Source organism: Nothobranchius furzeri, chromosome 5 (assembly GCF_043380555.1).
Source record: "Nothobranchius furzeri strain GRZ-AD chromosome 5, NfurGRZ-RIMD1, whole genome shotgun sequence".
Taxonomy (NCBI): domain Eukaryota; kingdom Metazoa; phylum Chordata; class Actinopteri; order Cyprinodontiformes; family Nothobranchiidae; genus Nothobranchius; species Nothobranchius furzeri.
Window position 1 is genome coordinate 7453806 of NC_091745.1, and position 24231 is coordinate 7478036.

At 43.2% G+C, this 24231-nt stretch overlaps 1 protein-coding gene across 2 annotated transcripts; it reads left to right on the forward strand.

Annotated features, from left to right (window-relative positions):
* The first annotated feature begins 2458 nt into the window (after nt 1-2458).
* On the forward strand, nt 2459-19666 carry ezh1 (enhancer of zeste 1 polycomb repressive complex 2 subunit). 2 transcript variants are annotated; one of them, XM_054740175.2, is made up of 20 exons: nt 2459-2688; nt 3826-4010; nt 4105-4230; nt 4336-4458; nt 6284-6401; nt 8319-8534; nt 9050-9152; nt 9453-9616; nt 9731-9822; nt 9904-10066; nt 11027-11211; nt 13718-13809; nt 16525-16553; nt 16642-16767; nt 17743-17921; nt 18005-18100; nt 18182-18263; nt 18340-18420; nt 18496-18580; nt 18726-19666. In XM_054740175.2, the coding sequence occupies exons 2-20, from the start codon at nt 3831-3833 to the stop codon at nt 18784-18786; spliced, it is 2301 nt and encodes a 766-aa protein (XP_054596150.1). In that variant the 5' UTR covers nt 2459-2688; nt 3826-3830; the 3' UTR covers nt 18787-19666. The 2 variants fall into 2 exon arrangements, with proteins under 2 accessions (XP_054596150.1, XP_054596151.1); XM_054740176.2 differs by having other exon boundaries at nt 18496-18622; nt 18726-18926.
* The last annotated feature ends 4565 nt before the right edge of the window (nt 19667-24231 follow it).

Genomic DNA, 24231 nt, shown 5'->3' on the forward strand with positions numbered 1-24231 from the left:
ACACCCAGGAGGATGATTGGAGATGAGCTGCAGCTGGCCGTTGCTCCTGCTCTCCAGACACGCCCACCTGCAGAAACATGGTGAGAATAAAAACAGCCCATGACAGATGTAGGCTTGTCAGTGCCATAGTAGATAGATGAGGATATCTATGTTGGGTTTGATGACTTGCCTCTGCGGTCTGGACGAGGTTTATCAGATATGTTACTTTCTGTAGCTCTTCGTGCTCTTCTGGTTGGCTTGTGCTTTCCTCTCCAACCACCGTGCAAAATTTAATTTTTCTTGGCGTCTGGAAAAACTTCTCCAGGAATGCTAAGCTGAGTCCCATTCTGTCCCACTCTTGAGACTGTTCTCCACACCTTCATCTCCTCACGCTTAGACTACTGTAACTCTCTTTTCACGTGTCTGAGCAGAACCTCCCTGAACCGTCTACAGGTGGTCCAGAATGCCTGTGCTTGGCTTCTGACCAAGTCCTCCAAACACACCCACATCACCCCGCTTCTCCTCCAGCTTCACTGGCTGCCAGTCAACTTCAGGGTTTATTTCAAGATCCTGGTTCTGGTCTATAGGGCCTTACCTGGACTAGCACCATCTTACATTGGTGATCTTCTCAAGCCCTACACCCCCAGCAGGTCCCTGAGGTCCAGTGATCAAAGCCTACTGGTTGTGCAGCACCAGGCTAAAGACCAAAGGTGACAGATCATTTGCTGCTGTGGCCCCCAGACTCTGGAACTCTCTCCCCCTGAGCCTGAGATCAGTGGACTCAGTGGTCTCCTTTAAAAAGCAGCTGAAGACTCACTTGTTCAAGCTGGCTTTTGTATGACCTTCTTCACCACTCTCTCTTTATTCTGCTCTCCCCACCTATTCCATCTTCCTCCGGATCCACTGATTTCCCTCTTTCCTAGTCACTCTCTCTCTTTACATTTTTTAATCACAATTGTCTATTTTTTGCTCATTTGAAATATATTTTTAATCATTTTCTAAAAAATTTTTTATGTCTGTCTTTACATTTTTTGTTTTTGTGAAGCGCCTCGTGATTTTTATCTTGAGAGGCGCAATAGAAATGATATTTTCTTCTTCTTCTTCTTCTTAAAATGTCTTTTTAAAAAACTAAAAAATTGAACACGTTTAATGTATCAGTGTATAAATGTAAGTGTTTGTCAGTGGGGAAAAAAGTATTAATTTGTCATTCAGCATAGGTACGTGAATCAGAACTGTTACCCAGGCCAACCTAAAACAAAAAATAACCTAAAGTCATTCATTTAAATCATATTACAATCACAAAAACGTGGAGGCAGTGTAAGGGACAGATAATTAGTTCTACAGTATGAGGGAAGAAGCTGTTTCTCAGTCTTGACAGGGCAACAAGGCAACTTAGTCAGCGCCCCAGGGCAGCTGTGGCTACAATGTAGCTCATCCCCACCAGGGTGTGAATGTGTGTGTGAATGAGTGAATGATTGTGTTGTAAAGCGCCTTGGGGGTACCCCGATTCTAGAAGGTGCTATATCAAACAGGCCATTTTTAATCTTTTATCCGAAGAAACGAGTGTGAACGATGAGTAGGAAGGACAGGGGTCCATCATTGTGTTCTTTGTTTTGCTTCTATTGCTGCTCTAATAAGAGAGGCTGCTGTTGATCATTTTAAAGCAGATCTAACCACATCAGTCTCAGAAGCTGCATCCACCATTCTGTTATCACCTGGTCCTTACTCAACAACCTCGCCAGTATATCCAGATCATGTGTTCCTAGCCCCTGCCACATGATTCTGTGCCTTCCAGTTCTTTCCCCACTATTTTTTCGGCATGTGTTCGATTAGTTTCAATAAAACTATTCAGGCATGCTGCTGCGGCTGCAACATATTACCTTCTGCCCAACCCTAATCCTAACCAGACTCAGGTCCAGTAGACAATCTGCACATTCTAACCAGCAGGATGAGTGATGCCATCAACAGCAGCATCTGCATTCAGCTCACTCTCTTTTTGCTTTGGGTCAAAACAAAGGATAAAATGTGTTGGGCTCCTCCTACAGGACGAGAGAGGAACAGCACCTCTTCTGGTTTCCTGCAAACACAAGACCACCGGAATGTTGGGAAACTGTAAGCTGCTTTCCAAATATTTCTCTCCCTTTTATTTATATTTTGTAAATTAATAAACAGTAAGATTATTTAGCACTGTGAGAAAATACGCGACATTTTACTGTCTTATGCGCAAAATAATCTCGTTTTTATACGGCTTTTTTCAAAGTAAACGTCCATAATTTTGTATCGGTGTAGTAAAATTATAGTGGTGTGCGTGTGTGCGCGTGTGTGCGTGTGTGTGTGTGATGGCAGCCTGTACTGAGGCTGCTCTACGCTGTTTTTTATCCCCAGGACGCAGAATCCCCATAAATCCTCGCTCCTCTGCTCGGAAAGGCTGTATAATAAAGACGTCACCCTGCTGCTCCGGCTGCTTCACCCAAGTGCGCAGCAGCTATTTGTAAGCCGCTCCAGCTCCACCATGCCCGCGGAGAACGTGGGGATTTCTCTGACATCCACTCGCGTGGAAACGAGATTTGCGTCAGATCCACAGCAGAGACAGCCCTAAAATTCCCCTGGATCTCTCTACAGAAGTAAATTACTATTTTTTTTTTAAAAGGACTCGATCGCATTGCGGGCCACATTATCGCACCTGAGACCCAGGACGTGGATTTAAAGGTATGTAATAACTGCGACACTTGGATGCATGGCTGTGGACGCGCACACCGTCATTGTGGAGCACGGTGCGCACGTTTTTAAAGTCTTGTGCATTAAAATGGGTGATGTGTAGCTGCAGGACGCATGTCTGAGGCGTGCACGCGTCGATGCCTAGATTTAAAAATAAAAAGGTCTTTGACAGATTTCCGAGCTCCGTTTTAAAATCGTGCTGGTTTGTGGTCGGATTTTAACGCAGATATTTCAGCTAATGTTCACTAAGATGATTGTGAAACACAAAAAAAAGAGTACTACGCACTTTTCTGCTCTGTCGAGGCACGCCCACTCCAGAGCAGAGTGGACACCCTGTCCCGAGGATTTGCGTCATTATTTATTAAGAAACTCATATTAACACTTTATTTGTCCGCCGATTTTATTATCAAACCATTATGGAAATATAATCAGGGCAGAAAAGCTCGCGCGCTTCGAGGAACCCCTTCGATGCGTGTTTTCTTCCTTCCCTGTCAGTTTTGTTTTGCCGACAGAGGGGGGCGCTGTTTCTCACAGTACGCAGGATAAATGGGGAAGTGTTTTTTAAAGGGGGAGATTGACCAATAATACCCTCTCAAATTGCATTAGTAGAGGGCTCAATGGGAGTTAGACTTTTTTTATTTAATGGCTAAAATCTTTTCCAGAGGAAAAATACAGATCAAAAATACCTAAGACACTTTCATCTTTAATCTGCAACTTCTGCTTTAAAATGATCCATAAATACATTTACTGTAATAAGCACTCATATTGTTTGATTATGGAACAGCAGTCGTTTTACTCAGGAGGAAATCTGTTTAAATGGAGAATGGATGCTGGGAAAAATGTTGGTCATTTGTGAATCTGATGGATTCTAATGGAGGCTTTCTCTAAATTGACATTTTAAATGAACAGGAAGTGGCGTAAATAGCACCCAAAGCACAAATTGTGTAATTACGACAAGTTATAGAATACGTTTATCCCCGAGTAACACACAATAACAACTATGGGGTGAATCTTTTACACAGAATGACGGTTTATATGACAGTAAATCTTTTGCCTGAAAGTTTTTAGTTAAAAGAATGTAACGTTGAATTGGAGATGGTTTCTAAAATTCTTGCTTTTGTTTTTAAGGAGTCATGGATGAAATGGCTACAGTAGCCCTGGCTCCTGCCTCTGCTGCTGTCCCATCAACCCCAAGGCCTCCGCCTTGCTCGTTTACCCTTTCCCGCAGCCTTTTGGAGTGGAGACGAAGGGTAAAGTCTGAGTATATGCGCCTTCGCCAGCTGAAACGCCTTAAAAAAGTCGACGAGGTGAAGGTGGGTCAAGTCAGAATGATGGATTATTGTATACATCCACATCTGTATTTTTTTACGTTGATCCACTTTTTGTGTGACTTTGCTTTGTTTTCAGACCTTGTTCATGTCCAACAGACAAAAGATTGAGCAACAGACAAATCTGCTGAACACAGAGTGGTCCAAGCTGAGGATTCAGTCCGTCCCCATATCAACGTTTAGTGGAGCTCTGGCCAATAAAAAGGTGTTTTCTCTTTTCAAAATCATCTTAAATGAAGACCTTTATAGAATCAGAAAACTGCCTGGTTATGCTTAGAGTTGTCTGAGGTCTCTTCTGGTTCCTTTTCAGATGTGTTCAGTAGAGTTTGGCTTCCCAGGGTTTAAATCTCAAGCCGTTCCCATGAAACCACTGTCAACGGTGGCGGGGATCCCCTTCATGTACTCCTGGTCGCCTCTGCAGCACAACTTCATGGTATGATATGATAAATTGTAAGAGATGCACAAATGTCAGTATGGCTTCACGGTACACATTTTTAATAAAAGAAAATGAATCAAGAAGAACACAATTGTTGTTATGTAACACAGCAAAATGCTTTCTGTGACAACTTCAAAGCGATGAGAGCATTACAATAACAGAAAAACACAATCTATAAAACACCAGTGGAGGCTGGGGAATTATTGGTGGGTGGAGCCATGACTGAAAAGGTTTCCCTTCTCCAAACAAGCAGATTTACAGATGAAGTCAGTTACCAAACCGATCAATTAGGCAATAATAATACTAAAGTTGTGTAAACAAGCATGCTGTGCACACCGTTCTACTGAACAAAGTAACAACTGCAGCCATTAAGGTCCTTTTCATTCCTTGTTCACTTTTTTTTTAACTTCAGATTGTTTTCCAGCTTGAAGTGTCATTCTTGAACAGCCAGCCAATGTGCCCACCTAGAAGTGCAATACTCTGTTCCACCCTTAGATGGCACTAACATGACAGGAATTAGAAATCCTGTTTTGAACCTTATAATCACGTAAAAATTAGACCAAATAAAGATTTTACCGCAATAGCTAAATGGATTATTTCAGCTTTATCTATATGAATCAACAGTGAGTTCATGTGAATAAGGGAGTAAGAGGGAAAAGAAAGTCCAACACCCTCTAGCATGCTAGCTAGCTATTCCCTGTAGCAGGGGTGCTGTTAAAGACATCATACTTAAACGCAGCTTGGACCCATTCCCAATACTCGCTCTGCAGTCTTCAGCAAAGTGCTCTTGGAGAAAGTGCGCAGTAAGGCTTTGAGTGTGTGGTACACAAGTGTGCAAAAAATTGCAGAATTGAGACAGGGAGCATTGCATCATCGATCGTGCCAGGATTTTGAGGCCCAGAGGGGGCTTATTTTCGAACGGGGGGGGGGGGGGGGGGGGGGTTTGGGGCACAATATTTTAGGTTTTTTGTGAAAACAAGTCCAGGACTACAAATGTGCTTCACGAAAGTGACATCACCAAACCAGACACGGAGAAAAACAGAAGGAAATGGCTGTAAGTTTAGTGAACTTGAAATCCTCCCATAAATCTGGCCATGTGGTGAGTAGCAGCTACTTTAGGGGAGAGGAGATTCTGTGGTGACGTCACATATGTGATATGTCTGATTTGTAGTCATGCTAAATACGAACTCTTACAAGCTGAGAAATCTCAAAGTACGTGACTGGCGTTGTCGAAACACCCATCATTACTTTTCATTTAAATTGCATTACAATATATGTGCGATCCAGGGCGTAAGGCAAAGCAGATTAGAAAACAACGTTTTTAGCCCCGTTGACCTGCATTCATTTTTTCGTTCTTCTGGGGACCCATGAGCCGACCGGAAAGGGAGGAGACTTAGGCTCCCGCCATTGATTCCAGGGTGGAACTCTTAACACCCCCTATGGATGAGCCACCGCTGTACACAGTTCATGTTCACATAATAGAATATTTTTTAGTCTGTTCAAGTCACCTGATATCAAATTAGAACCCATTAGAACATCAACCTGATTCTGACTTTGTTGGTTAAAATCTTGTTCCATCAATCTAAGTGTAAGAAATCACACCACCAGTTCACAACCTCCTGTAAATTCTACAGTAATTATTCATATCAATCCTAAAACATTTTTACTTTTATTTTCATTTTTAAATCATCTGTTAAATTGTCATGTCTGGGAACTTAGCTGTCTTTACTAGTTTTTTTTATGTTCTTAAACTCTTTGGTTGTAGTGTCGGGTTGAGTCTCAGGAAATACCATGACTGTGTTTACAGAGGTTTGTGTTTTAGGTGGAGGATGAGACGTTCCTTCACAACATTCCCTACATGGGTGACGAGGTCCTTGAACAGGATGAGGCCTTCCTGGAGGAGCTCATTGACAACTATGATGGTGTCCATGGCGACAGAGGTATGTGCTGCATGTAAAACCCCCTACATACTTTTACAAGTCAGACTTTAAAGTCAAGATTTTGCACAACATAATTTAGATTAAGATATCAATTTGCAGGGTTTCGTGATGACAGTAAGTAATTTTTTAATTCTTCATTTTGGCCAAATATATATATTTTTTTCAAGAATGAGCATGTTAGATCATAAATAGGGCTGCACGATATTAGGAAAACCTGCGATATTTGATAACAATGATTAATATTGCGATGACGATATTACTTGCGATAAATAAAAACTTAACTCAGGAACAAAAATAATCAAAAACAAAGAAATAAAAAAAGAATAAAAATGAGAAAAGCAAAAGATGTGAGGAAAGGGGAAAAGAAAATGAACAAGAAAAGGCAATCAGTGGATCCCGGGAACAGCTGAATCAGCAAAAAGAGCTGAACAAAGCTAACTCAGGTGTTTGCTAACCATCAAAATGAAGTGCCGTCCACCTCAGGGGCGGGCATCTAACCTATGCGAACCCACCCGATTGGCCAAATGGGTGAAGAGCTCTAATTGATTTGTTAAAAAAACATCATGCTTCTGTTTGATTGACAGAATGCATTATGTTTCACTTTTTTGCAGCCGCAAACGAAACATTGCAGGTAAATAAAACCTTTCTGTGTTTTAAAAAGAGCTAAAAGATGGAATTAGAACTTCAACACAACAAGAACACACCAAAGAATGCATTATGTGTAGCAAACATTTGAGCTGACCATTCATTGCGATATTTATCTGTTCTTTTTGATATGCATATTGTGCATGCTGATGTCGCGATAACGATATATTTACAATATATTGTGCAGCCCTAATCATAATATAAAGAAATCTCCAAATTATGAACAAAACAACAAATAATGCTAATGGTTAAAAAGAAGCTCTGAAATAAGTGGTTAGCGTGGTTAGCGCTGTTGCAGTCCCTGTGCATGCTTGGGTTCTCTCCAGGTACTCCGGCTTCCTCTGACTCCGGCTTTCCACAGGAGCCATCAGCAGCACGTCATAGTTGCTGATAGGAACCGCTGTGGTCAACAGAACCTTTTCCACTGGAGCCGTCAGCAGCGCGAGTCGGCCGCGTCTCAGGAGCAGCATGTCGCGGCCTTTTCGCGCCGGTTCTATTTTCTACGCGCGACGCCTCTGAAACGGGTCAAGTTCGACATTTTTGGGGAAGGAAAGACAGGAAATCGGACGCGGAAATGGAGAGAAGCTCCCGAGATTTTCAGAATAAAGAAACGTACTGCCTTCCGGTTGCTTTACTTTTAAAAAAAGTTACTAAATGTGCGTCCCCGTGAGAAGTTATCACCTAGCTAGCGGTCTCCTTTGTTTTTCAGGTCCGTATTGGCGATTATAAAACGGACAGAACATAAAACACAAAACTTTTGGAGCCATGTTGTAATTTTCTCCTGCTTGTTGTTGTGTTTACTGACGAAGTCACTCGTGTGACTTCGTGCTCTGTCGGTGACAGCTGCTCCCCTGCTGCTTCGCATCTCGTGGGAAGGGCCAAGACGTGCTGCTGCAGTGACGTGCTGCTGACGGCTCAGGTGGAAAGCCGGGGTAACAGTCCAAACACATGCCTGTCAGGTTATTTGGTCTGTCTAGATTGTCCGTAGGTGTGAGTGTGTGTGCATCGATGAGAGTCTCTGTGTTGCCTTGCGATGGACTGGCAATCTCTCTGTGTACCCCACCTGTTTGCCCGTTTGCTGGAGATAGCCCCCCCCCCCCCCCCCCCCCCCCACACACACACACACACACACACAACCCTGTATGGACAAGTGGGTTCAGGTAATAGATGAATGGATGGGTGGGACCTTACCTAAACTCTTTTGAGAATCTAATGGTCACATATTAAAGAGGTAATTTAACAGGTTTTTTTAACCTGTTCTTTGGATTTCAGAAGGGGGGTTCATTAGTGACGAGATCTTTAAAGAGCTGGTGGATGCCTTGAGCCAGTATTCTGACCAGGATGAGGATGAAGACGAGGGAGCCGCAGCGGTGGAAGTTACAGCCAAGAAAGAGGAAGAGAGGATGATGAGGAGGAGCTCATTGGAGGGTTCGGAGGAGAATAAAGCTGGAGTATTAACCAGGAGAAAGAAGAGAAGTGCTGCAGAGGGTGAGTTTTAGAGTACGTCAGAGTGAACAAGGCACGTACTGTTCTTTTTATTTCACAGTGCAGCTGCCACAAGATCGCCCCGCCATAGCAGCGCAGGAACTGGCATTGTTGCTTTAAAGCTGCCCTTGTTCCTCTGTGTGCTTTGTTTTCAAGGCAACTTGTTTGTTCACCACACTGATCTGACCTGACTCAAATTACGAAACTCTCCTGTACGCGGATTTGTTGGAAAGTGAACTGTATGCAGCCTTTAGCGCGATCACTCAGCCACTGCATTTCAAATGCATCTTAGAAATCTATAAAAACAGACAACTACACCTTTCAACTAATTGATTTCCCCTGCCAGCTGCTTTTATAACATGTTGTTATCTCTATCTGGCCTTGAGGATTGAGAAAGCGGCACTATTGCAAAATGTTTAAAAAGAAAAAATAGCTTCATCTGTATTTGTGATCAAAACCAGATGTGTGCACAAGTGCTATTTGTCTGTGTAACGGATCTTTTAATGTGTGTCCAAAAGTGAAGGATTTGTCCAGCAGCAAGAGGATTCCCAGCGATAAGATATTCACAGCTATTGCCTCCATGTTTCCCTACAAAGGCACCACGGAGGAGCTGAAGGAAAAGTAAGAAAAGTCCTGTCAATTGAGAGATCTATGCGCACCATGCTGGTAGCCTGTTGCTTGGTGTTCACCATGGAGATGCCAGCAGTCAGGGGGGTAAAGCAATAATGGCAGCTTCCTCTCAGGCTTTCTGACTCAAAGGGGTAATTGCGTCAGCATCTGAAAGAGCTTAAAGACACAGATTTGCATTAAAGACACAGATTTGCATTAAAGACACAGATTTGCATAACTCTCACACAAACATATGAATGCCACTGAGTAAAGAAACCACATTACACGTTTTTCTTTCCACTTCCTCCACAGATACAAGGATTTGCTGGATCCCCCAAGTCCAGTGAAGCTGCCCCCCCTCTGCACTCCAAACCTAGATGGACCTTTTGCAAAGTCTGTGCAGAGGGAGCAGTCGCTGCACTCTTTCCACACACTCTTCTGCAGACGTTGCTTCAAATACGACTGTTTCCTCCACCGTAATGACTCCATTTTTGTAGTTCTCTTATCAGTGTGCACTCTGATTATCAAAGCTTCATTAACGAGCGCAGGTGAAGCCGGTGTTGAGATTGTGCTTGTCTCTGTTGGTTAAGCTTTCCATGCAACACCCAATGTTTACAAGAGGAAAAGCAAGGAGATCCGCATGGAGACCGAGCCGTGTGGGGACAACTGCTTCCTGTTGCAGGTCTGATAAAACAAGATTCCTCGATCGACCTGCCGTTTCTGTGCTCTAAGAGTGCTTTTGTGTTTCTCCCTTCCTGTGAAGAAAGGGGCCAAAGAGTTTTTGGATCAGAACATGCTGCGCTCGCGGAGATCTCGGAGGCGACAGAGGCAGCAGCGTCCCACCAGCTCCAGTTGTACCGGACCTGCTGGGTCTGCCGAGGAAAGCAAGGATGGGGACAGTGACCATGAAACCACTTCCTCCTCAGGTAGGGAAAGATGTTTTTTTAAAAGCAGAACTATCTCCAACATGTTAGAAACTGTATTCATGACAGGAAAAGACAGAGCTATCTAATCAGCTCGTGTGTTTGGGGAATCTGCTCCTTGGGTTCAGAAAGTACAGCTTGTTTTCATGCATTTCTGTGACTCTGAGCCAGTGAAGAAACATATCATTTACCAAAACATCCCCTGTTTTCCTCCATTCTGAAACGCTCTCTGGCCTAACTGCGCTCATTCTGAAAGGGAAAATTTGGCGTGAGATGACAGCTTTCCAGTCATATCCTGCTTTTCTCTCTTTTTACGTCTTCCAATATGAGCCGTCTCTTGCCAAGCAAAATAAACCAAACATTATTATTTTGTGATTCAGCCTCTGTAAAAACGCGGTCTTCCATCCTCCTCCTTCAGCTCGTTTTTCCTCTTCCTTTATAACTTTTGCAGACATGCAGAGCAGCGAGAGGGCCATTGCAGTAAACCCCTCTGGCTCTTTCTACAGGTTTCCGTTAAGGCCTTGCGGAAAGTGGGTTTTGGAAACTCCTGGTGATCGGCCAGTGACTCAGCAGACTTTCTCACATTTTTTGTGACTGTGGAAAAAACAGCTTGTGGAGCAGATTATTAAAGAGCATAAAGAGCCAGAGCTTGTGGCCACAGCAGATCTCCATTCAGCCTGTTGCCAGGCAACATTTGGCTCTGATGATGTGACTCATAGATTTAAAGAAGCATCAATTTTGAATAACTAAAATAGAAGTCCAAATGCAATTGTTTGTGTACATGCATATAAAACAAAGGATATTTAGAAATGCCAGTGTTAGTCTGAGGACGTTTGAGAGCAGATGAAAGCTGTCAAGGCTTTGGAAAGAAAACGGAAAAGTCTTTGCTTGTGCACATAAATTCATCAAGTCCCCACCAAAAATAGTGGGTCAGTACTACTACGGTGTTTTTGTGTGATATAGAGGGGAATTCCCGCTGTCAGACTCCCACCAAGCTGCGTCCAGAGGAGGATGACGGGGAGCAGCAGGCATGCGGTGTGGTCCAGTGGAGCGGCGCGGAGGAGTCGCTGTTCAGGGTGCTGCACGGCACATACTTCAACAACTTCTGCTCCATCGCCCGCCTCATCGGCACAAAAAACTGCAAAGAGGTGGGGATAGTTTCACTTTTAAAACTAACTTCTGACTCCTAACTCCAAAATGTCATCTCTATGCATTTCACATCTGCTCAACCGCGATAAATATGTAGAAAATAAAATGAAACCAGGAGTATTTCAGAGAACTATAACTAGAGGTCGACCAATATCGTTTTTTCTATTGTCAGTCCCGATGCCGGTGTGTACTGCCAATTTTTGTGGCCAATACTAGACGTTTTCCACGTTATTAGCTTGCTAAAATATCCCTGATAACATCAGTTGGTGCACAAAATTTCTGAAGCTGAAATAGTTTGTATGCTTTCAATTTATCCAATTGTCAAATCTTAATTTTGCGCACTGTTCAGTGTTAAAATCAGACATCTTAATAAAGTTAATCAAACAAATCAATAAACTGACCAAGTATTAAATATTCAAAACTGGTTAATTTTAGTTGAAAATAGCTTTAGAGCATTTATAATTCAGTTGTTATTGAGGAATGTAAATATTCATTTAAATAAGATTCTGAAACAGCTCCAGGCTGCCCGGGGATGTGCCTGACTCTAAATCGCTTTACTAAGGATTCACATCAGCCAATGCCGATATATAAATGTTAAATATCGGCCCGATGTACTGGCCGACCAGTCTACCCATACTAAGCACTATTTCGAGAGAAGTGGTTTTACATATTGCTATATATTACTAAAAAAACTAATTTATCATGGGAAAGATTCTTTTTAGAACGCTTGTCAACAAACTACCCTAAAAACCACTTAACAGATTTGTATGAAAGTCTCAGAATGTAATAATTAGATGTGTTTCTTCTAGAGTGTACCCAATTATGTATTGCTGCCACAGATTATCAACATAAACATTAAGAAAAACGGCTTAAGTCAGTCATTTTTTACAGCTATTCAGCTGAAAGTTGGTGCGTAAGTAGCCAAGAGCCGTCCCCATCCTGTGATCTGTATCTGAAGACATCCTTGTTTCCATCTTTGTGGCTGAGACGAGCCTGTTTGTCTGCAAACAGTTAGTTCATTTCTTCACTTTTAATCCCTAAACTACGTATGATGCTCTTAAACTGAATCATAGTTGTTTTGAATCAACGCAGGAGGCATGATTGTGCAAATGTTCTCTGCTGGGTTTGTGTCATTCAGGGCTAGTGTAACAACAGATGCGTGTTGGGCTTGTGGTTTTATGACGTAGATAATGAACGTGTGTCTGGACCGAGAGAGTCTGGCATGTGGCACCGTAAACAGGGAGTCTTACCAGATGCTACATTTCTCATATTTACTCATGATGCAAGTGTTCAGAAAGTCCCCGTTTGGTGTCAGTCCAGCAGAGGCAGCTGGTGAAAACAGTTTCTGGTGTGGTGTTTTGGAAGAAGATGTCCCTCCTTGGTCCCATTTTAGGTATTCAAATGAACAGTTCCAATTCCAAACCGATCATTAATTTTCCCGCTCCAAATCAGCAGCTTTTCAGATAAACTCAGTTATCAAATGTACAGATAAATTCATTTATAATATTATACAAATAAGTGCACAAGCATACGCCGTTCTACCAAATATTAAAGGGACAATGTGTATTTTCCCTGGCAAGAGGTATTTTTGTATTTGAGTAAGACTTTACCAACGGATGGCCATTAGGGTCAAAATCCCTGGGAGTGCAACCTCCAGCAAAATGACAAGCACACCAGACTGCCTTTCATCACAGGGAAAGAGCGAAGAGGTAAATGTGTAAAACAACAACATTTACGAATGGTAAAGGTTTTCCAACTGTTTCTTACAAATCAGTAACTGCATTTTGTCCTCACGGGCTCCCATAGGAAGAAACATGACATCTAATAGGACGTCGCCCAATGACTTAGACCTGTTTATTTTAGACCCGATTTTTTATTGGGTTTATGTTACAAAGCTTCCAATATTTTTCAACAAATCTGCATACATTAATTTCTTTTCAACAACATTTTGATGGATATTTCCAGAGATTCATGGTAAAAACTACTCATTGTCTCTTTTGCAACTGCAGTCTATGGCTGTGTCCAAATTCAGGGGTCGCGTGCTCATGAGGTCATAATTTAAGACCAGTGACGTCACAGCGCCGCGACAAAGACTGTCAAAATTCAAAGAGTGCTCAGAACAGGGGTGGGCCTATTATTAAAGGCTAGACTGTCCAAATTCACAGTTGTTAACATCTGGCCTTAACAGTCCCAGAAGAATGTGTGTGTGTGTGTGTGTGTGTGTGTGTGTGTGTGCGTGTGTGTGGGTGTGTGTGTGCGCGCGCGTGTGTGTGTGTGTGTGTGTGTGTGTGTGTGTGTGTGTGTGTCCCTCCACACAGATGCACTCTTGTGTCTGGCTTCCTCACCATAGCTTGGACAGGAGATAGACTGGGGCAGGATGTTTGGGAAGACTTTTTTATAGCAGCTTGCATGATATTGCACAACATAACTGCAACAGTGGCCCCCTTGTTGTTGCTTTACACAACCGGTTAGTTGAACAATGTTTTTTTGTAATGTCTCTCTCAGGTGTACGAGTTTGCTGTAAAAGAGGTTCTGATTCATCGCGTCCCTTTGGAAGATGGAGGCATCTCGCCACAAAAGAAGAAAAGAAAACACAGGCAAGATCCTGACTTTTATCACCCAGCATGGAAACGGTAGAAACGATGTGTTTGCTTGAGCTTGTGAGTGAACCACTGGACAGATCCCAGCCTGGAGTCATTTGATGCTCATCCACTACTCACTGACCTTTGGAGCCAACTTGAATTTCCATTCCAGCCAAGTGGGCTTAGTAAACACCAAACAGGCTGTTGGATTATTTGTGTGATATAATCTGACCTGGGTTACTCTGCTCCAGAGATCATACACATCATTTAACCAAAAATTTAAAAACTGTCATTTGTCAACAAATCAAAAATATAAGCTAGCTCTCTTCAGTGGATGAGGCTAGGCTGTTTGATATATATATATATATATATATATATATATATATATATATATATATATATATATATATATATATATATATATATATATATAGGTCCTTCAAAAATTTTTTGCATATTGTGATAAAGTTCAGTATTTTCTGTAATGTACTGATAAACATTAGACTTTCATATATATTAGATTCATTACACACAGCTGAAGTAGTTCAAGCCTTTTATTGTTTCTAATATTGATGATTTTGGCGTACAGCTCATAAAAACCCAAAATTCCTATCTCAAAAAATTAGCATATTTCATCTGACCAATAAAAGAAAAGTGTTTTTAATACATAAAAGTCGACCTTCTAATAATTATGTTCAGTTATGCACTCAATACTTGGTCAGGAATCCTTTTGCAGAAGTGACTGCTTCAATGCGGCGTGGCATGGAGGCAATCAGCCTGTGGCTCTGCTGAGGTGTTATGGAGGCCCAGGATGCTTCGATAGCGGCCTTAAGCTCATCCAGAGTGTTGGGTCTTGCGTCTCTCAACTTTCTCTTCACAATATCCCACAGATTCTCCATGGGGTTCAGGTCAGGAGAGTTGGCAGGCCAACTGAGCACAGTAATACCATGGTAAATAAACCATTTACCAGTGGTTTTGGCACTGTGAGCAGGTGCCAGGTCGTGCTGAAAAGTGAAATCTTCATCTCCATAAAGCTTTTCAGCAGATGGAAGCATGAAGTGCTTCAAAATCTCCTGATAGCTAGCTGCATTGGCCCTGCCCTTGATAAAACACAGTGGACCAACACCAGCAGCTGACATGGCACCCAGACCATCACTGACTGTGGGTACTTGACACTGGACTTCAGGCATTTTGGCATTTCCCTCTGCCCAGTCTTCCTCCAGACTCTGGCACCTTGATTTCCGAATGACATGCAAAATTTGCTTTCATCTGAAAAAAGTACTTTGGACCACTGAGCAACAGTCCAGTGCTGCTTCTCTGTAGCCCAGGTCAGGCACTTCTGCCGCTGTTTCTGGTTCAAAAGTGGCTTGACCTGGGGAATGCAGCACCTGTAGCCCATTTCCTGCACACGCCTGTACACGGTGGCTCTGGATGTTTCTACTCCAGACTCAATCCACTGCTTCCACAGGCCCACCTCTTCTCGTTGTGCAGCGTTTTCTGCCACTCTTTTTCCTTCCCACAGACTTCCCACTGAGGTGCCTTGATACAGCACTCTGGGAACAGCCTATTTATTCAGAAATTTCTTTCTGTGTCTTTGGCCTAGTCCACACGTAGCTGGGTTTTTTTAAAAACGAATATCAGCCCCTCCAAAAACTTGCATCCACACCACCTCGTTTAAAAAAAAAACTGTCCACACGTACCCGGATAAATACGTTGTTAAGGACATGCCAGACCTGTAGGCGGCAGTACTTCCCCCGTTCTTAACCTCGTCCTTCGTCTGTGGTCTTCCGCAAGGAGCAGTAATTCCACTTGCAAAAACAAACAAGCAAAAAGCGCTTGGACAATTGATAAAGCGAGCGTAGCTCTGAGGGCATCCATGCTGTCGGCTAGTGTAAACACAGGTCGCACACGTGATGTCAGCATTTTTTTGTCGCGGAAAGTGACGTTGCGGACCTTACAACTCCGGTTTTGTTTGTCCACACGCAGACACCCAAAACGGAGAAAACGCAGATCTTCACTTTGGCCGGAGTTTTTAAAAAGATCCGTTTTTGTGTGAAAAAACTCCGTTTTCATGTGGATGACAGGCCAAAACGTAGAAAAATATCTACGTTTTGGCAGATCCCCGGCTACGTGTGGACAGGGCCTTACCCTCTTGCTTGAGGGTGTCAATGATGCCCTTCTGGACAGCAGTCAGGTCGGCAGTCTTACCCATAATTGCGGTTTTGAGTAATGAACCAGGCTGGGAGTTTTTAAAAGCCTCGGGAATCTTTTGCAGGTGTTTAGAGTTAATTAGTTGATTCAGATGATTATGTTAATAGCTCGTTTAGAGAACCTTTTCATGATATGCCAATTTTTTGAGATAGGAATTTTGGGTTTTCATGAGCAGTATGCCAAAATCATCAATATTAGAAACAATAAAAGGCTTGAAATATATGAAAATCTAATGTTTATCAGTACATTACAGAAAATAATGAACTTTATCACAATATGCTGTTTTTTTGAAGGACCTTTATATATATATATATATATATATATATATATATATATATATACATATATATATATATATATATATATATATATATATATATATATATAGTTTGTTTTGTTTTGTTTTTGTTTCTTGTAGAACTGTTTCCTAATAATTGACAAGAATTTAGCATCTCTGCAGACATCTGGAGAGGCTCTAATTAAGTAAACATGTGTATTTTTCCTTGTTTACCGTTTCAGATTGTGGGCAAAGATCCAGCTAAAAAAAGGTATTATACAAAAATCACAGCTGCCAACTGGCACACACATTACAGCTCACAGTCTTGTTTTGGGGGGTTTTGTCCTTTGTTGCTCCAGATAACTCGTCCAATCAGGTGTACAACTATCAGCCATGTGACCACCCTGACCACCCGTGTGACAGCTCCTGCCCGTGTGTGATGACCCAGAATTTTTGTGAGAAGTTCTGTCAGTGTGAGCACGAGTGTGAGTGTCACCTTTCTCTCCAGCTCCTTGTGAAATCAGGTTGTCTCACATCAACTGTTTTCTTTCTGGGTCGTTGTGACATTTATTTTATTCCCTGAAAGCCGTTTAAAAGACCTCTTTACTGGGTCGGCGTGGATCAGAGCTGCAGGCTGGAATGTGTTTCTGCAGCAGAATAGAAGCTGTCATCTCGTGGGCATAGGTGTTTATCACAGAGCTGCACCTGAAACGAGACACATCTTCTGCGGCAAAATAGTGTTTTCTGAAATGGCCACATGGTGGAAGGAACTTGTTGTTTTTTTATTTAGCTCTCTGGAAAGATATCAGTCCAGACAAAGCAGAACATGAAGTAAACATGTGGCTGAAAGAAGGTTTTAGGCTCAAATTTTCTTCATGTTGTGGTTCGGTCACCTACTCCCCTCCTCCATCTCCTCATTATTACCACACCTTTTCCCGTAGCAGAGGAGCGCCCGGGCCAAACAGGAAGCTGTGCTCATTTCCACATGTGTGCGCTTTAAAGGCTTGGAGAGAAATCAAAGAGATGTCACAAGCTCTGTGGCAGAAATGCAGCATCATCAGTATGAGTCAAACTGCTCCAGCGGAACAAAGCTCGACAAGACAGACACGAAACCCACAGAGGCTAGGAGGAGTTGGGATTTAAAGGAACCACGGAGCTGTCTGGACTTCTTGTTATGGACAATTTCCTTTTACGTAGAAGCTTCTGGGAAGAGATTTCGGATCACTTTTGCTTAAGCTTTGGCTTCATCTGCCCAGAGGGTGTTATGTTACAGTTTTCAAAATTGCATTTGGGCATATCTGCCAGCAGAGGTCTCATGACTGATGAGTCCATCAGCGTAGCCCACCCACTTACCGTCGCTCACATGCTGCAGCTGCTAGATTCAGACGTTCCAGCTGTTATGTTTTATTTTACAGTGTACATTTAAACTTTGTACTTCCTGTCTGTGAACTGGTTTTCAGGCCAGAACCGCTTCCCAGGCTGCAGATGCAAGACTCAGTGCAACACAAAGCAGTGTCCGTGCTACCTGGCCGTGAGAGAGTGCGACCCCGACCTGTGCATGACCTGCGGAGCTGCAGACCACTGGGACAGCAAAGTGGTTTCCTGTAAGAACTGCAGCATCCAGAGAGGCCTAAAAAAGGTTAGTCTGAACATTCCTCGATCTGATATGGTGAGAGTGTGGAAGGTGGGAGCTGGTGGGAAACAATCTGATTTATCTTCTAGCACTTGTTGCTGGCTCCATCAGATGTAGCAGGGTGGGGAACATTCATCAAAGAGCCTGTTCAGAAGAATGAATTCATCTCTGAATACTGTGGAGAGGCATGTTCACTTTGACCTTTATTCAAATGGGTCACAGAGCTTGTGCAAAGTTAATTCTTCTCTTCTTTTTTTTCTGAGCAGCTGATCTCTCAGGATGAAGCAGACCGACGTGGAAGGATCTACGACAAATACATGTCCAGCTTCCTTTTCAACTTAAACAATGGTAAGTTTGTGTTTCTATAGCTTTCCACAGGCAAACAGGTTCAGCGTGTTGACAGAATCCCGTTGTGTCCCTTTAGATTTTGTTGTGGACGCCACTCGAAAGGGTAACAAAATCCGTTTTGCGAACCATTCTGTGAATCCCAACTGCTACGCTAAAGGTGACTTGGTTTGATTTGGATTCAGCGTTTTCCAAAGAGTTGTGTGAGCTGATGTTTTGTTTATTACTGTCCCAGTCGTGATGGTTAACGGAGACCACCGGATTGGAATATTCGCCAAACGAGCTATCCTGCAAGGAGAAGAGCTCTTCTTTGACTACAGGTAGAGTCACGGGCCTTTTTGTGACTCTCCATCAGCTTACAAGTAAATTTTAAAAAAAGGAAAACAAAGCCACTACATATTGTTTATTTAGTGGCTTTTAGTTGTGTATTTTACTAATTTTCTCCTTAATGTTCCTCCCCCACAGATACAGCCAAGCCGATGCCCTCAAGTACGTCGGAATCGAGAGGGAGGTGGACTTGTCTTAGCTTTGCTGCTGTACTTACAACCTGGCTTTTGTTCCTCATCTCTGTCATTATGCAAGCTTTTACTGCATTCATCATGCTGATCAGTGAAATGCATATGCTGTCTTTGGACACGGATATCAGTTTCATGCGTTAGCTGCCGCAGTAGCTTCAGTCAGACGCTCCTCTCATGCACCCGGCATTCTAGATGATGTTGCACCCTGATTGGTCTTCAGAAAAAAGCGTGTCCAGGTTTGACAGCTTGGTTTGTTTCTCAATGAATATGTACAGCAGCTAGCATCACAACCACATCTATGTGGGTTTAAAAAAAATGTGCATTTACGTCAGCGTTTTGCAAAAATTATCAAAAAATTACAGGTAACCCGATGAGAAACCGACTGACTGAATGTAACGTGTTGATGACTCATTGTTTTTTTTTTTGTTTTTTTTTTTTACATTATTGGTACTTAAAGAAATGTGTATATCTGAAATATTTAGCATCATGTGAATATTATCACACATTACCAGGCAAATTAATGGTAAATAAATTAGTCTCAGATTAATTGTCTTCCTTTAAAATCGAATTAAAAAGTGCCAAATAATTCCTCACGTATATGCTAAATAAACTTGCATGTGAAATGTAGCTTGGTTTCCATGTCAAGGTTATAACAATAGTGATGTATGATTATGAGTGTTTGACCAAATATGGGCGTCGCATCATGTGAAACATTCATTTATCATGTCTATAATTTCAGACCCACATTATTGTCCACACTGTTGTTCAGTTATAAAACAAATGGCTCACTACCTTCAAAATAAAAGTTCTCATGGAGCTGAACACAATGAAGTTTATTGCTGTGTACAGTGTATGCTCATAAAAATAAAGGTTTAACTTTATATGATATTAATGCTGTCTGTGTTCTTATGTGCTGGATGGAGCCAAAGCGTGAGGATAGTCTTTACATCCATGCATACTCCTGAAGTATTTACTGCTATTTATGGAGATTATCTTAGGCTGTTACATACAGGGTATCCGCCGGTCCTTAAAAAGTCTTAAAAAGTCTTAAATTTGCTTTTCCAAATTTAAGGCCTTAAAAATCCTTAAAAATTACAAATAATCCTTAAATACGGTTTCCAAAGATCTTAAATTACCAAAGACCCAATAAACAAGATATTTTTATTTCTATAAAATTTTTGTGAATTTCTAGTTAGTGTTCAGCATTTTTTGTGTATGATGTTGGCGTAAGCGGAACTGTACACATTCAGTTGATTGTGAAAGGGGGCTGTTTTTAGATGAGCACATTAGCTGGTTAAGCTAGTGGGAGCTTGCATCATGGGGAAGTGCAAGTTTAATGGTAACTGGATGGCTAATCCCACATTTGCAACATGGTTAGCACCTGTTCCAGGCATTAGCTGGAAATTATAGCTTAAATGAAATTTTAAAAAATTGCTTACATTTCGTCAAAGTGGCCTTAAAAAGGTCTTAAAAGTCTTAAATTTGGCTCCCTTAAACCTGCAGATACCCTGTACATAAATTATAGTGAAAACACACTATAATCTTAAGTTTATTTCTGGTTATTTTACCTCAAACTTGCCTTACGACCCCAACTGCGGAACCAGTACATCACCTCCAAACACAACACCTGCTTCCTTCAAGCGTCTTTTAATTCAGATGACGGTTTAGATTTGAGTTGATTTACACAGTAATGGTCATTTACAGTGAAATTATTACAAAACCGACAGAAAAATAAGATCTGAATATGTTCAGAAACAAAACTCTGCTTGCTTGTATTGTCTGGTGATGCTGAGACTAATTCTGCTGCTCCCTCTGGTGACCTATGACCTCTGTCAATGCTGAAAGAGTAAAAGTTCACTTATTGTTTACTACTTTAATATTTGTAAAACAGAACAAATAAGCCCAAAGTATAATGAAAGTTTTGTGTTTAATCTTACACATACTGTATGTTGTTCAGTTAAACGTAAGTGCAGGAAGCCTCAAGTAGCAGACACCCTGTCAGAGCAAACTTCTTGCTGGCTAGCCACGTCTCACTCTACTAGTGTCGGTGCACCACAATACCACTGAAGAACTGGCCTCAACTGCACTTTTAACATCTTATGGTTGCATGTTGATGAGGAAACAATAAAACACACAAACATTGGGAAGTCCAGTCACACAAACTCCAGGGACCACAATTATCATGAGAGGCATAAATAATGGGACACTGCTGTGCTGAAAAATCATAAGAAAGATCCAGTGAGATGAGTTCATATCATAAGCACGTGATTTTCTTTGCTAAGTGGCAGCAAATCAAGTTTGTTGAATTTTTTTGAAAACATAGAACATTCTGTGCTATACACACAAAACAGTGATTTCTTTCTGTTTGCTCCATATTAGACTTTCATTCATCACATTTCCAAAAATATGTCCTGAAAATGCAAGTTTTGAAATCTCTACAGGTTCATACATTATTAGCAACTTTGTGTTTTTACAGTTTCTGTACATCCTCTCACTGAACCATTTTACACAGTCCTGCCCATCTGTAATGGAGGGAAACCAACCATGTTCTGGAGGTGGTTAGGTCTACAGAGAGCAGGTGCTGCGCTTCCTTTAACCTGAGCGATCTAAAAAGCTTTTCTTTCATCGAGAACAAAAACATCGGCAGGTCTGCTCAGACGGAGTCAGAGTTTACATTCAAAGCAAGTGTAAAAACCCTAAACATCAAAAGTCTTTCAACACGTTATTCACGGTATCACCTCCTGTATGCAAATGAAGAGAGAGACATTCACAGTTAGTGACTGGAAGAAGCTCATTAAAGCTTATTGCATGTTTCTGCTAAGTGCGGTCATGCTCTACGTATGCATAGCTAACATGTCGCAAATGTATTTCTTCGTCAGCAGTTTGTCTCACACACACACACACACACACACACACACACACACACACACACACACACACACACAACAGGTCTTTAGTGTTAAGTAGAGCTGCAGCGATTGATAGCTCGAGGCTTTGGTTGCTACACACACTAAAGGACATTTTGTGTCACCAGTGACAGAAATCTTATACAATGTGTTTAATATTATTTTTTCTCTGTAAGCAGCTAGCTCACCAAGCAGCAGCAGCAGCAATGATAATGTGGTCAGCTGCAGTGTTGAGCAACATTATTCTAGCAGTGTCAGAAGTAAGAATTTACATTATTGTGGTCCACTGTACAAATGTTGTTCTTGTTGTGTGTGTGTTCATATGTTTGCTTTCCATATGGCCATAAGGAGCAGCTGTTCCCTGATATCTGTCCCACAAGGAAGATGAAAGGATTGTGGAAGGACAGATTTTTTAAAATTATTTTGTCATTGGATATTTGCTGAGTCAAACACTCTGTAGCACCAAGCCGGTGGCAGCTTGACTGTAAAATTAGAGTATTTACTTCCCTTGAAGAACCTGTTAAGACGGTCTTCAACTCCCACATCTGGCAGAGCTTTGTCCACATCCTGAGAGCAGTGGGGGACATTGACTCTGAGTGGGCCTTGTTCCACTCTGCGATTGTTGAGGCGGCTGTCGCTAGCTGTGGTCGCAAGGTGGCCGGTGCCAGTCGTGGTGGCAACCCCCATACCGACTGGTGGACACCAGAGGTTCGGGGAGCCGTCAGGCTGAAGAAGGATACCTACAGGGCGTGGCTGGTCTGTGGGTCTCCGGAGGCAGCAGACAGGTACCGGATAGCCAAGCGGGTTGAAGCAGTGGCAGTTGCCGAGGCAAAATCTCGGGCGTGGGAGGAGTTTGGTGAGGCCATGGAGAAAGACTATCGATCGGCTCCAAAGAGGTTCTGGCAAACTGTCCGGTGTCTCAGGAGAGGAAGGCAGCAACTCGCTCACACTGTTTACAGTGGGGATGGGGAGCTGCTGACGTCAACTGGGGCTATAGTTGGATGGTGGAAGCAATACTTTGAGGAGCTCCTCAATCCCACCTATGTGCATTCCGAGGAGGAACCAGAGCCAGGAGGCCTGGGGATGGACTGTCCAATCTCGGGGGCAGAAGTTACTGAGGTAGTAAAACAACTACACAGCGGCGGAGCCCCGGGGGCGGATGAGATTGGCCCTGGGTATCTCAAGGCTGTGGATGTGGTAGGGCTGTCGTGGTTGACACGTCCCTGCAACATTGCGTGGTCATCGGGGGCAGTTCCTGTGGAGTGGCAGACCGGGGTGGTGGTCCCCATCTTTAAGAAGGGTGACCTGAGGGTGTGTTCCAACTATAGGGAGATCACACTCCTCAGCTTCCCTGGAAAGGTCTACTCCAAGGTACTGGAGAGGAGGGTCTGATCGATAGTTGAATCTCAGATTGAGGAGGAGCAATGTGGTTTTCGTCCTGACCGTGGAACTGTGGACCAGCTCTATACCCTTGCAAGGGTGATGGAGGGGGCATGGGAGTTTGCCCAACCAATCCACATGTGTTTTGAGGATTTGGAGAAGGCTTATGACCATGTCCCCAGGGGCACCCTGTGGGGGACGCTCCAGGAGTGTGGGGTGGGTGGCTTTCTGCTAAGGGCCATTCAGTCCCTTTACCAGAGGAGCGTGAGTTTGGTCCGCATAGCCGGTAGTAAGTCAGACCTGTTCCCGGTGAGGGTTGGACTCCGCCAGGGCTGCCCTTTGTCACCGGTTCTGTTCATAACCTTTATGGACAGAATTTCTAGGCGCAGCCGTGGTGTGGAGTGTGTCAATTTTGGTGGCAGGAGAATCTCGTCTCTGCTTTTTGCAGATGATGTGGTCCTCCTAGATTCATCCAGCTCTGACCTTCAGCTCTTGCTGGGTAGATTTGTGGCCGAGTGTGAAGCGGCTGGGATGAGGATCAGCACCTCCAAATCTGAGACCATGGTTCTTGACCGGAAAAGGGTGGCTTGCCAACTCCGGGTCGGGAGAGAGGTCCTACCTCAAGTGTAGGAGTTTAAGTATCTCGGGGTCTTGTTCACGAGTGAGGGTAGGAGGGATCGGGAGATCGACAGACGGATTGGTTCGGCATCTGCAGTGATGCGGACGCTGAGCCGATCTTTCGTGGTGAAGAGGGAGCTGAGCCAGAAAGCCAGGCTCTCGATTTACCGGTCGATCTATGTCCCAATCCTCACCTATGGTCATGAGCTTTGGGTAATGACCGAAAGAACGAGATCGCGGATACAAGCGGCCGAAATGAGTTTCCTCTGTAGGGTGGCCGGGCTCAGCCTTAGAGATAGGGTGAGGAGCTCGGGAGGGACTCGGAGTAGAACCGCTGCTCCTCCGGATTGACAGGAGCCAGTTGAGGTGGTTTGGGCATCTGGTCAGGATGCCTCCTGGACGCCTCCCCGGGAAGGTGTTTCGGGCATGACCTGCCGGCAGGAGGTCCCCGGGTCGACCCAGGACACGTTGGAGAGGTTACATCTCCAATCTGGTCCGGGAACGCCTTGGGGTCCTGCCGGAGGAGCTGGTGGAGAAGGCCGGGGAGAG